This window comes from Lathyrus oleraceus, chromosome 3, assembly GCF_024323335.1.
Source record: "Lathyrus oleraceus cultivar Zhongwan6 chromosome 3, CAAS_Psat_ZW6_1.0, whole genome shotgun sequence".
Classification (NCBI taxonomy): Eukaryota; Viridiplantae; Streptophyta; class Magnoliopsida; order Fabales; family Fabaceae; genus Lathyrus; species Lathyrus oleraceus.
In genome coordinates, this window is record NC_066581.1 from 308592508 (window position 1) to 308606830 (window position 14323).

The 14323-nt window shown below is 31.0% G+C and overlaps 1 protein-coding gene across 1 annotated transcript; it reads right to left on the bottom strand.

Moving 5' to 3' along the window:
- Positions 1 to 1178: 1178 nt before the first annotated feature.
- Positions 1179 to 1894, bottom strand: LOC127127318 (non-specific lipid-transfer protein 1). Its single transcript, XM_051056469.1, has 2 exons — positions 1468 to 1894; positions 1179 to 1370 (listed from the first exon to the last, which is right to left on the bottom strand). Exons 1-2 carry the CDS (start codon positions 1815 to 1817, stop codon positions 1358 to 1360), a joined length of 363 nt encoding a protein of 120 aa, XP_050912426.1. The 5' UTR covers positions 1818 to 1894; the 3' UTR covers positions 1179 to 1357.
- Between the last annotated feature and the right edge of the window lie 12429 nt (positions 1895 to 14323).

Here is a 14323-nt window from a genome sequence, read left to right on the forward strand (position 1 = left end):
TTTTTTTGTATTTTGAGTGTGTTTTTGGATTTGTTTCTGATTGAATTATTGTTATCTTTTAGAAACCTAATTAATTATATTTGTTTGATGATTTATTAAGATCAAATTTAAAGATTTGGAAATTTAAATTTGAATTCAAACCATGTCTTGTTGTGGAGTTATTTTGTAAAACAAATCTTAACCAAATGTCCACTTTATCATCTGATAAGATCTTATGTCCATTAGTGGAAATCCCAACAGAAGAATTCTATTTAAAGAGACTCAATTCCATCATTGAAGACAATAAGCAAGTATTGAAGATTCTTATTGTTAAGGTTTTATTTGAGTCCTTTGTTTGTGTTGCTTGTACACTACGCTAATGCCCACTTTCATATCAAAATGAATAATATTGGTTTGTTTAATTGAGTTGTAATTCAGTATTATATAAGTTCTTTATTGAAATTATAATCACTTGGGACTAGTGATTGAGAGAAAGTGAGAGAGGTTCTCATATTTAGGGGGGCGTCCTAAATAGAAAGCCACTAAGATTTGGAAAAGTCATTGAACAACATGGGGTTGTTGTTCCTATAAGACTAATTGTACTAATTCAAAATATTGAATTTTATGTTTTGGGTAGAGTGCCCCCCAGACGTATGTGTGGTTTCACTGAACTAGGCTAACAATTTATTGTGTCCTTTTATTTCCTTTATGCATTGATCATCTTGTTTATCTATTATTTATTAATTATGGTATAAGATATTGAACACATTGGCTTAGGAATTTGTCCCATTTGAACAAAATTTCAAGGTATCATCTGCATATTGAAGATGTGAGACCTTCAGAGCTGAGTTTGAAACAAGATGGTGATTCTGATGACTTGGTTTTAAATTTGATTGTGGTTTTAGTGTCTCTCTTGGAAATCCTTATTTATGTTGATGGTGATCGAGGTGGTTTGAGTTCTAGAAAGTTTCCATTATGGAATGAGGATTTTGTTGTTAGTATCTTTTATCGAGCATTGTATTTGTGCTCACTTTCGCGTTGTTTGTGTAGACCATCTATCTATCTTCTTTGTTTCTTTGTTTTAGGGACCCCTCACAGGCACGTCTTGTGAAATATAAATCAAAACATTTAACAGTGGGAGGAGCTTCAAGATCATATTAAAGTGCTATTGTAATCCAAATGTGATAGTGGAAAATGAATATTTTGAACCAAATATTATAGATTTTATTTTAATTATTATTGAAATACAAAGTAAACATAGTGATCCCCTAGAGGGGATTCGGTTGCAACAAGATAAGTGAAGACATCTTTATTCCTTCTTGGTTATCATCACAAACCAATAAATACTTATTCATCAAACGCAAGGCCTACAAGCTGCTCAGTGCTTCACTCTGCAAAATGAAGTTGACATTAGTTTTCTATTAAAAACAAATATGTATGAAAACTTCACATTTTCTAAATCAGAAATAATATGAAAAAGAGATATACATGTTGCAGTCAATGGATGGACTAATTTTATAGGGCAAGTTGACACCACAATTGGTGGGAAGAGCAGCAAGAGCGGGAAGATTGAGTCCAGGAAAGCGGGTGGCAGTGAATTTGAGACACCTACAAGCACCTTGACGATCAGGGGTAGTTTTAGCTAGGTTATTTAAATTTCTAACTCCATTGCAACATGGAGCAGGGACAGTTGGAGTTGGGCTCCTAAGGTACCCAATGCATGGTGTTATACTGAGTTGTATCTGACCACATGAAAGGGCTGCATTGGCTAAGGGACTGCTCAAAACGAAGCATGTCAAAGCCAACAAAATAACTTTCACAAACATTGTGTTAGCCATGATTGATTTCCAAAACTTCCCACTTCGAATATGTGAATGAGTGTGTTATGGTGCATACCTAAGGACTATTTATACATACCATTCAACTTTCCTTTCAATTAGCTTTTTTCCACCTCAAACATCTACCACGACAAATGTTTAGATACCTATTTTACATTTTCTAACCATCTAACTGGCCGGAATAATCTCTCTTAATATATATATTTCTTTTTTATATAAAAATATTTCAATATTTTATGATATATCCTAATAATAGTAATAATAAGATTGCATCATTTATTACATAGTGGAGAACAATTTACTCTAAGAATATGTAAAATATAGTTGTTGCAAGAAAACTTTGAATCTTATATATATATATATATATATATATATATATATATATATATATATATATATATATATATATATATATATATATATATTAAAAAAACAAAATGTATTGATTATCTAAATATAAAAAACCAAAAAATAACCATTAAAAATAAATAGAAATAAAGAAGTAGATATGAATTAGGCTATCATGCGCATTTAGTGTCATGCTGGTCCTTTTATGCTCATTGCACATTAATAAGGAAGGATTCAGTCATTTTCAAACATATTATCAAAAAAACTACATGTGTCGTAATTAAGTGCTTAACGTGATTTATTGACTCTTTGCATATACGGAGATTTTTATTTACCTCTTGAACCTTTTATGGTAAATAAGAAAGAAAAAATCAATCATGCAATGCTAAATAAGTTTTATCCTCATAGCTATGAAAGTCAACTTCTACTAGGAGTGTTTAGTATATTATAGACGGTTTAACATAATAATCATTTCTGATTCATTTATTATAAAAAATTATTTAATATATTTTTTAGGAAGAATAATAAATATATTTTTATAATAGGATTTTTTTTTCAAAATCGATTATATTTTAAACCAATTTTATTATTGATTTTGAAGCTTTTATAATCGATTTTTAGTTTTATATTTTTTTAAGCAAAAATATTCTATTTAAAAGTTCATTCAACTTTATTATGAAATAATAATAAAATTATTAACTAATGATAAAATTAAATAATTCCAATATATATTATTTTGTCGTGGAATCGGATATGGAGTAAGGACTTGTCAGTGTAACACCCTTCTAAACCCCACGTATAATTAACATAATTAATTAAACAATTACCTACACAAGGGTGTCACACTTCACAAAATATAAGTTATCCTGTCCCGTAACACGAGTTACAACAAACATATTAACCTGTCATTGCATGCTCACCTTCATTTAGGTATCATCGCAGCGGAATTTAACATCAACATTCAAAGAAGATGGAATAGCATATGACATTTAGTCTTAAACTTCAATTTTAATAACATCATAAAGAGTCGTAAATAGTTCAACTCAACAACTTAAATATTCAACATAATACGATTCATTACAAAACATTATAATTTAATCCAAACATTGGACCCCAATCCAATGTTACATAATCAGAGCAGAATTCCACTACATAACAACAACTAATGGAAGTAGCTAGAAAGTTGCCATCCACTTACTTAAACAGGGTATACTTTTGAGTATTTGCATGATGCCCACGTAGAGGCAACATTCAAACATAAGGGGTGAGTAATCACAATCAATTGTAAATTACCTAAGTGAAAGATAGCTTACAACAAACATGTATAACCATTCACAACAACAATGTGTTACTCTACTCACACTCATCACATCATTATCATATACAATGATATTATACAATCCATAATTCTTCATCCAACATCATCATCAACAACAACAACCAATCAACAAGAATACAATTTTAGTGCAATGCACTGACTCAATATGCATGTGGTACGAAGTTATGAACACTCAGGTTCATTTTGCTCTATGTTCCATCATCATCGGATACATGATCCCCACCATAGGATCTGGTTCACTCTTGAATTGGAGCACAAAAAAATTGATACCCCACCATAGGTAACATTTCACTAATTATCCACCATAGGAATTAACTACTCGCACCTGATCCCCACCATAGGATCGAAGCCACAACATAATTAGAACCAAAGTTCCAACAACATGGATGCATGATTCATAATATGAACAACAACAACAAAACACACTCACATTGGTTCCCTCTTGACCGTGCATGCCAATATCAACAAAACATCATCAACATAATTTCATCATCGTCATATCATCATTATAAAACATCATACATAAAATTATCATCATCGAACAACATATATTTCAACAATACGACAACATACCAATCAAATACACAAACCAACATGCTGAATCGACATGGTAGACACATAAATAATATTCAATCACTTAAAATATCACTACTAGGTTATAGCCCTGAGTGTTATCCTTCCAATGCTTCAAACAACACTTCATTTGGATACACAGATCAAAAGTGATGATCGAAATCGTCGGACAGTGTAAAAATAACATTTTAGGCAATTTTAGGTTGCATGTGTCGACACATGACCTCTTCAGGTCGACACATAATCTTTATAGGTCGACATATAACCTTGATAGGTCGACACATGCTGCTATTACACAAATTTATATCATTAAGATCCAATTTCTTATCACTTTATCTTCTTAATCTCATTTATTTCTTTATATAATCATGAATCAACAATCCAACTTAACTATAACATCAATTTCATCATTTTCATTCACTAGTTCATATCTTTTTCAACATAATACATGACATACATCTACAACAAATCACACACAACAATAACATCACCAATTATCATCAAATTTCACAATACAACATATATGTCTAACATTATCAATAAGGTTTTCACCAATATAAATCTCATTCACAAAGATTCATCATCAATCAATATACTAAAACCCTAAATCTACCCTTCCCCCATGTCAACCATAATTGAGAACCATTACCCACACTCACCTTATTATTCCTATCAATGATCTCTTCAACCTCTAGTTATGTAACGTTTTTGTGGAATTCAAATACACTAGTTAACAGAAAATAATAGTGAAACAAGGATACTAAAATACGTCAAGCAAACACTGTATAGTCATCAAAATAAATCAATATAAAGTGAAACAAGTTTAGACAACTGAAGAGAGTAATCTACTTGAACTTCTTCCAATAAATCACTCACTTTAAACTCCATTGAATCCATGAAAGCTTTCAATAATTCTCACCATTTCAATCACCATCTAGATTACTGTAAAATGAACACAAAAATCAGAACTTAGAGTGGTTTAATGGATACCAATGATAAAATTAAAGTGCATTCAAAATATGGACAAGCTTGCACCTGTGTAAAAATACTGTAAAAGACACCGTTGTAATTGTCTTCTAAAAACATCCACAAGCTTGCACCTGTGTAAAAAAATCATGATAAAAACAAATGCAAATAGACAATTGACTAACCATCTATAAACAATAAACCCAGTAAAACTAAAGTTGTAGAACAAGGAACATAGAAACATGCTCTTTCATGGATTGGTTTATTTGATGAGAAGACTGTAAAAATAAATGTATGATAACATAAAGTATATCACGCCAAGGAAAATTGTTCATGAAAAAAGAGACAGACAACAACCTCTAAGTCGGATACACTAAGATAAATAGAAAACATTAGTTGTATTTTCAAAGCTAGGTCATACACACATTGTAAACCATTGTAAACCAATCATCTTTAACTGTAAATCAAAGTTATTCATCAAAAAATAAAAGTATTACTCCAAAACCATATTTTCTAGCCTATACAAGATATTTTAGAAGATACAGTTGACATTTAGATTAAGACGATCGTTAAGATGTAAGAGTTCCCTTCATAAAAGTTTAAAATTAGTGATGCTTATAAGATACAAGTAGAAACTATACAGCAGAGCAATCAAAAACATATTTAACATCACACCTATGTTCATAGCAGGAGTATCATGCGAAAAAGTAATAGTGTTCATCCAAGGAACCATAGTTGAGAACATGAGGTGTTTAGGATTTAGCAAGACAGAAGAACAACACTAACCCTAATCCTTATAAGTTGTTTGGTTTACGCTAGATTTCACATTATATAAAAATCCAAAATTTTAGACAAAACTGTATCAAAGAGAAAATAAAATATCACCACTGATGCAAACAGTAACTAAATTTGAGTCCAGAAAAAAACATTTCCTTCAAAACAAATTATAAGCCCAAAACATAATCACATAATCACAATCAAATATTTTAACCCTAATAAGCTGACAATTTGTGAGAACCATGAAAGAGAAAGATGCAGTAAGTAAAAAGTTGTTATTTCAACAGTGGAAGCTCTACACATAAAACACAATAATCTCACTTCTCATGGATTTTACTATATTGTTTTTCAGCAACAACATTAACCAATAAATATGAACAAAACATTTTGTATCAATTACTAACTGTTAAGTTCGGTTCCAAATTAACATAGGGATGACTAACCTTGAGAAATAGTTGTCTTTGCAAAAGTTCGGACGATATATTGCTTCAGTTCCAAATTAACTTGCATTTAACAGTTGTTTCCTGCCTCCACTAAGTAAGATGAGCGTTCTTGAAAACCTACATTTAGAAAACACATTAGCAAATAATTCAATATTTGTGGTTTCATACTTAAAGGATACTTTAAACATATTTGAAAACAACAATAAACTTGCAAAGAAAAGTTGCTTCATGCATCCACAACTCCGAGAGTTCTTGAAAACCTACATTTAGAAAACTCAAAACATATCACTATCTCATACACATGAACCAGAACTCCATGGAAATGACTCGAAATGAAAATGGATTCTTCGAAACAGAGGCATTATCTATGATGAATCAGAAACCCTTTAGCAAGGGATTTCGAATTAAGGAATTAGGGATTCTTCCATGGATTCTTTAATTGATTCACGAATTAGGGATTCACGAATCGGTTCACGAATTAAGGAGAAAAAGTGATTGACGGAAAAAGGAGAGAGATTAGGGGGAAATATATTAGGGTTATCAAAGAGTGAAAGATATTAGGGTTGTCAAAGAGGGATTCATGAATTGGTGCTTTGGTTTTGTGAAATGAAAAGGAGGGAAAGTGAAATATGACGAGGGAAAAGGAAAGAGTAAAATGAAGGAAAATAAAAATTAACAAAACTATTTTTAAATATAAATACTTACTCACCAAATATTTTAACTAAATTGTTGTGGTGTAGTGGTTAGTGATTTAATGCACAGTATTGGGCTATGATGGAGTCACAAGTTTGATCCCTCTTGTCCAACATTTCTATTTATTTTTACAATAAGTTGTTGCTTAATTTTTATTACGAAATAGTAAATTCCCTAGAGTCGGCCAGCCAAACGGACTCTAGATAATAAATAAAATATTTAAGAATAAATATATAGACTCTAAATAAAACAAAAAGTACATGTTATTAAATAGAGTCGGCCGAGCGGATTCTAAATAATAAGTAAAATATTTAAAAATAAAATATATAGACTTTAACTAAATAAATAAAATAAAAGTGTATGTTATTAAATAGTGTCTGAAGAGCCGACTCTAACTAATTGATTTAAACAAAAAAATAGAATTAAAAGAAGTATGTGACTAAATAGAATCGTTCACACCGACTCTAATAATATAAATAAATATAATTTAAAGGTTATAAAGTAAGTATACTCGACTTACCGGACTCTAAGTAAATAAATAGTAATTAAAAAATAATGTTACTAAATAGAATCGGTCGCGCAGACTCTAAATAAATTAATTAAACATTATTTAAAGATATTAGAACAAGTAGAGTCGGAAAGGCCGATGCTAATTGAAGTTAACGAAAATATACCTGAACGTATCACACGTTCGAACATTCAACTGAGTCGCCATCGAACTTTATTTATTTCATAAGGAAAGCGAAAACATCGATAAAACTCGGGGGAGATAGATAACTCGGTAAGGAAGTCGGTTATGCAAGGGGAAAGTATTAGTACCCCTAATATTTATGGTACTCCATGAGAACCGTTTTGATTGTTCTTGCTCGAACGAGTGTGATGTCTAAAGATTACTCACGAAAGAATAAGGCAAAAAGAAAAGAGAATAGATAGAGTGCTCGGTGAGGATTAGGGCCCTCATGCCTACGTATCCTTATAGTGAAATAAGGAATTCAGAGCTCCGTAGTTCATAGAACTAATGGTGGGAGGTGAAAAGAAATTGTGATAAATGTATGGTATGAACCAAAGAATAACATGGTTTGAACTCTAACAAAGGATGAAATCTGAACCCAAGAGTAAAACTTGTGTTAACCGATATGTGGGTAGTATGAGAATTCACCATTATATATGGTACGACCGAAAAGAAGGGTATTTCCTATATACTGATGCAAAATAATGAGGTGTTTGTTTAAGCAACGAGAGGACTCACAAGACAAACAAAACGACTCTTGGTTCAGAGGCAGGCATTGGTTATTTGCCCAAAAGTATACATGGAACTCAAAGAAAGAATGTATTTGATTCAAAGAGAACAGTATATCACATGGAGTGAATGAAGGTAAAAGATATTGAATATAAATAGTGAATAGTGGTCCATGGAGATGAATGAAAGAATAGAGAAATAATGAATAGATATGGATAAATATGAATATAATTATGGTACTCGCGGAGGATTCGAACCCTCGTGCTTACATATTCTCATCGTCCAATGAGACAGTCAGAGCTCCGTAGTTCTTGGAACTAATGCGGCACAAGGAAAAGATTGATTGGGTTTCCTAGAGGAAAATCATATTGCTTAACAAGCAAGAGCGTGGTATTAACCTATGATGGTAATCAACCAGGGTGACAAATGAGATATAATTGGCCTACACGCGAGAGGATTTACAAAGCAAAAGAGCTTCGTCTAATCAAGAGAGGTCTTATAAGACGAGCATTGAATAAGAGGTGATTTGCTAATACATGAGAGGATCTATAAGGCAAGAGAGCTCAAGGGGTTTGTCTAGGCACAAAAATTCTTATAAGACAAACAATGATTGAGGGGTTTGCTGAAGCACAAGAGGACTGATAAGGCAAACAATGATTTACTAGAGTGGGCCTAAGCACAAGAGGACTGATAAGGAAAATAGTGATTGAATGGAGTGGACCTAAGCATAAGAAGACTGACAAGGAAAACAGTGATTGAATGGAGTGGGCCTAAACACAAGAGGACTAATAAGGAAAACAATGATTGAATTGATTGATTAGGATTCTAGGACTTGATCACAAGGGAATTGATCCAAAGGATATCTGAGCGCCAAAGAGAGAATGATTAATGATCCACTGAGGAGAAAATGATAGATGTGCGATGATGCTTCATTGTTGAAGTGTTGAATGATTGATGTTTGCTTGAAGAAGACTTGTCAATTGTATGATTCAAATTGCACTAAAGTCTATGAACAAAGGTGAATACCTTAAGCAAATGAGTCATTCGTTCCGTAACCAAAGATATCCTAGACAAGGATATGAACTATCCACTCTCACCATTCTTTGTTTCTTAAGGCTCATGGCATACAACTTGAATCAGAATTGACAATTTATTGATAGGAGATCCTGAGTGTTGATCTTGTTGTAGAAGAAGACTTGACGATCATTTATTCGAATTGTGCAAAAGTCTATGAATAGAGGTGAATACGATGAGAAACTGGGTCATTCCCAAAGATATTCAGAATGAGTTAATGGAATTATCCACTCCCATTTATTCTCTATTTCTTAAGGCTCGCGCCACACAATCTGAATTATGGTTGACAAGTGTTGACCTTTGTTGTTCTTGAGAAGTAGTCCATTTTGTCAGCTATGCTTGATTGGTATTTGACTTTGAAATCTTGATCTGGGATTTAAACATTAAGGTCTTGAACTCCTAAGATCCAGCATATCCAATACATATTTAGCATAATGGACTTGCCTTATCAAGTGATCAATGGTCTTTTGATAATTTGAATAGGCTTGGGGATTTAAGCATGATGCAAAGGATTTTGTTGACCAAAGTGACATTTGATCAACACTGATCAGTGGGATTTAAGGAAACCAACTGGGTTATGTACAACAACCTAATGAATTAATCAGTTAATGAATCAATTGCTTCTAAGCAAACCCTAAGCTAGGGGATCATACAAAAAATCAGAATTTCCCTATCTAGGGGAAAATGGTCAACATGCCCAAAATTGATTAAATGGAATAAAAAACAAGATTATTTAGAATTAATTAAAATCAACTAATCAAACAATACATGGATATATGATGAAAATGAAATTAGGGTAAGTTCGATTAATAAAACCTAAAATTTCTAAAAGATTTCTATTAATCAATTAATCACAATTATTTCTACAAATCATAATTAACTAACTAACCTTACAATTAGTCAATTAACCACAACTAATGAATTAATAATCACATTAAGAATAGTTATATTCTAATCTAAAAACTAATAATTATAATTAAACATAATTAACAAGTTAAATCAAAAATTAATTGAGATTAAATAAAGGGGGGTACGGGCCCTAGTGGTGGTGTACTGAGGGATTCAGGATGGGCCTCAAGGAAGAGGCCCATCATGCTTGCTTCAGCCACGACCCCAAGCGATCTAGGGGGTGTATGTAGAGAGCCTGGTCAATAGTGTATGGGTAATGCTTGGGCCTTAAGCCTAAAGGAAATCAAGATTAACCGTCTAAATGGTGTATGGATAAATCGAATCTAAACATGATGAAATTAGGTAATTACGACCAATGTGTGAGCTTTATCAACTGACTATCCAAACACAACTCCATCAGCCATCAACCCAAACATGATTACATTCAACGAAACTTTACACCCAAAAACTGAAGCCGACGAGAAGAAGCGCTTCTGCAACAAGTCGACATTGCATCCAGAATTCGTCATTGTCGCTTCAATGGATTCACATCATCGATTCAACGCTTCAACTCGCGATTTTACTCAACCGCTATCATAATCCTCAAAGAAAACAATTGGAAACGAAGAAGTCGCGACCCACACGAGTCAGAACAAATTGCAGATTTATGTTTGATTCATGGATTCTCTTGCATTTTAGTTCAATGTTCGCGCTTTGAATTATCGACATCGTTGCTCATCATGCGTCTTGGCTTAACATAGTTATTTTAATAAATATATAGTGATATTATATATATAGTGATATTATATATATGTTTATCCCTTGATTTATCCCTTGTTTTTATCCCTAAAAATTGTTATAGAATTTTATCCCATTTAATTATTTATAAAAATATAATTATTAATTTATTTAAGAAAATAAATTAAAAGAGTAACTATATAAACCCAAGGGTAATATCCCTTATCCCTAAAACCCTAAAAAGGTATCCCTATTTATTGTCCCAAAAATCATCCCAAAGTTATCCTTAAATCATCCCGTAGTTATCCCATAAATATTTATCCTTTAAAACTCAAGGATTTTATCCCATAAAATTATCTCATACTATCCCTAAAATTATGCAAATTAATTATTTGCATTAATTTATTTTCTAATAAATTAAAAGGCTAATTATATAAACTCAAGTGTTATATCCCTTATCCCTAATTTTTTATCACTAAAACCCTAAAAATTTATCCCTATTTATTGTCCCCAAAATTATCCAAAAATTATTCTGTAATTATCCCATAAATGTTTATCCATTGAAACCATGAGGTTTTATCCCAAAACCTTATACCATATTATCCTTAAAATTATCCCATTTAATTATTTGGAATTATAATAATTAATTTATTTAAGAAAGTAAATTAAAAAGTTAATTATATAAACCAAAGAGTTATATCCATTATCCCTAATTCTTTTATCCCAAATTTATATCCCATAATTATCCCTATTTTTTATATTATTTATATTAACCCATTTAAAAATTAATCCCTAATTTCAATATGCTTACTTATTCTAAAATTAATCCCAAATAATAATTCAAATACCCAAATTATACTTTTTTGTAATTTTAGTATTTTCAGTAAACATGAAATTAAATGATTAAATAAAATCCATTTATGTGTTTTTTCATTCAATTTGTCGTTAGCATATGTTGCTTTAAGAAATTTTGTTTTAAGCTTGTGTTATATGATTATTATAAAGTGTTATTAAGTTGTAAAAATTTACAATGAAATAATGGTGTTTGGGGTTTCTTGTTGTTATTTCTTGTTTCCACGATTTCTATAGTTATTGGCAAATTCAAAGTTTGATTGTAAGGTTAATGGAGGATGAAATTTGTGAGAAGGTTGAGTATCAAGAAAAACGTATTTCTTATTTTTATCTTTTTTTATTAATTAATTTTTTTGAATCCTTTATATTTCTTAGATTTTTGTTAAATCACAGCTAAACTTTTTAAAACAAAATAAATTAAGAGTTGATTATGTGAATTAAAAAAGAATGATTATTATTTTTTATAGTTTCCTAATAACATGATAATAAGTTTAAAAAATATTAAATGAAATAAAAATGGTGTATATAAGAACTAAAAAAATTATTAAAAAAATCGTTGAAACGGACAAATAAGCACAGTTATGGATCACGCAAAGATCGAAATAAAAACAAAATAGATATGCACACGAAATCAAAAATATCAGACAGTGCAACCATAATATTCGGAGTTATAGAAGTAGACAGAATTACTAACCTAGAGTGTCGTGACCAATTTAAGTTACTTACTACTCCCTTTCTTTCTCTTTCCTTTGTTCTTTTCTCCCTTCTCTTTCGATGCAAGGTTCCTTCTTTCCCCTTTTTCTTGGATGGACGTTGAAGGTTTAGAATTTAATTGTTGTTGTTCTTCAGTATGAAGAACAACAATTTTTTAGGGTATGATTTGTAAATTGTGGAGGACAAAAAGTTTATAAAACATATGCTATTTATAGATAAAAATTAGGCTAAAAAATTGAATGTGATTGAATCGTTTAGGAAAGATTTCATTTAATCTGATTTTATCTATTTCTTAAAGTCCAAGTCAATGAATCTGGATGGATTCATGACTTTGTGAATTTTAAATAATGAAAATATTCTAATAGTAATAATAAGAAAAAACGATTTTGATTGATTTTATTTTATGATTGTGACTATTTTGTACCGAAAATCATGATTCTAATGAAAAATCATATTTTAAAAAATGCAATAAAAAATACAAAAGTTAATAATAAAAACTATTTTTGTGATTTGAAAATAAATAGAAAGGTTAGAAACAAATAAAAGAGAAAAAAACACTAAAAATAAGGAAGGTGAGATTTGAACTCATAACCTCTCATACACATAACTACTTACCCATACTCTATCATCCATTAGACCATTGCACCCATTTAAAATAAAATGACACTTCTAAATACTTAAATAAAAACAAATAATTTTAGAATAATTTAAATACTTAGATAGCTAAAATATTTCCAGCAAATAATATATAAACTTTTTGTCTAATTTTTAATAATATAAAAGACCTCATACACCATTAATTTATAGTTTCATTAAATAAGTAACACCCTAATATAATATTTATATTTAATTATAATATAATCTAATGAGATATAATATTCTAATTATTAATCCTATTTATTTTTCCTAAAAATTAATTTTAATAGTTATAAACTTTTTTTTAGCATAATCCTACAAATTATATTATTTTGAAAAGTCTAAATAATACCTCTAAACTAGAATCAACTCCTAAGAGGAACTAATAAGTTGAAACGGTCCCCCCTTGACTTTATAGGTTTTGAGGTTGAATATATGACTATGTTAGCGTAAATTAAAAAATAGAAAGAAGAGGTGGTCCAAATTTAGGGTACGACAGTTTCCCATATTTAATCAGCTTCAAACTGAGATGATGATGATGGCAAGTCGTCATCTTCTCAGGGTGGAGAGGGTTAAATATAAAGAGGAATCCTAATTTTGATCGTGGGGTTAATAGACTCTAGAGTCAAGCAAGGATTGACCAACCCTTGGTGCTCTGTTGGCATCCCACTTTGATGTATCCCTGATAAAATCTCGTTGTCTATGATTCCCATAATCACATAATCGGGCAGGACTCGGACGATCTTCAGTCGCTGTTTGATAATCTTGGTAGAACACCTGATAAACCTCTTAATAAAATCCTTGACAAAACTCTTGATGAAACCCCTTATATAACTCTTGATGGAACTCCTGATGATAAGACCTTAGCCCTTTTGAAAAATCTCTGATGAAATCCCTTAATTAATCCCTAATGATTTGTTTCAACCCCTTCGGGTGAAACTAGCATACAATTCCTGTGATCATTCGATCGTGTTACTGAAATCGGGTTGGACTTTAGTGATACCCTAATCACTCTATATGAAACCCCATTGCTAAAAACTCTAGTGAAATCCCTTAATAAAATTATGGTAGAATCCCTTGATGGAACCTTTTGATGAAACTTCGGATAGAATCCCTAGATGAAACTCTTGATAAAACCCTTTTGGTGAAATCCCTTGATGAAACCCTGTAAGACCCTAATTTTGACCCTAAGATCCCTCATGGCATCATATCATTTCTCAATGCA

Bases quoted from the DNA above. Each gene is read 5' to 3' on its own strand.
- LOC127127318 (XM_051056469.1), bottom strand. From the start codon at position 1,817: ATGGCTAACACAATGTTTGTGAAAGTTATTTTGTTGGCTTTGACATGC.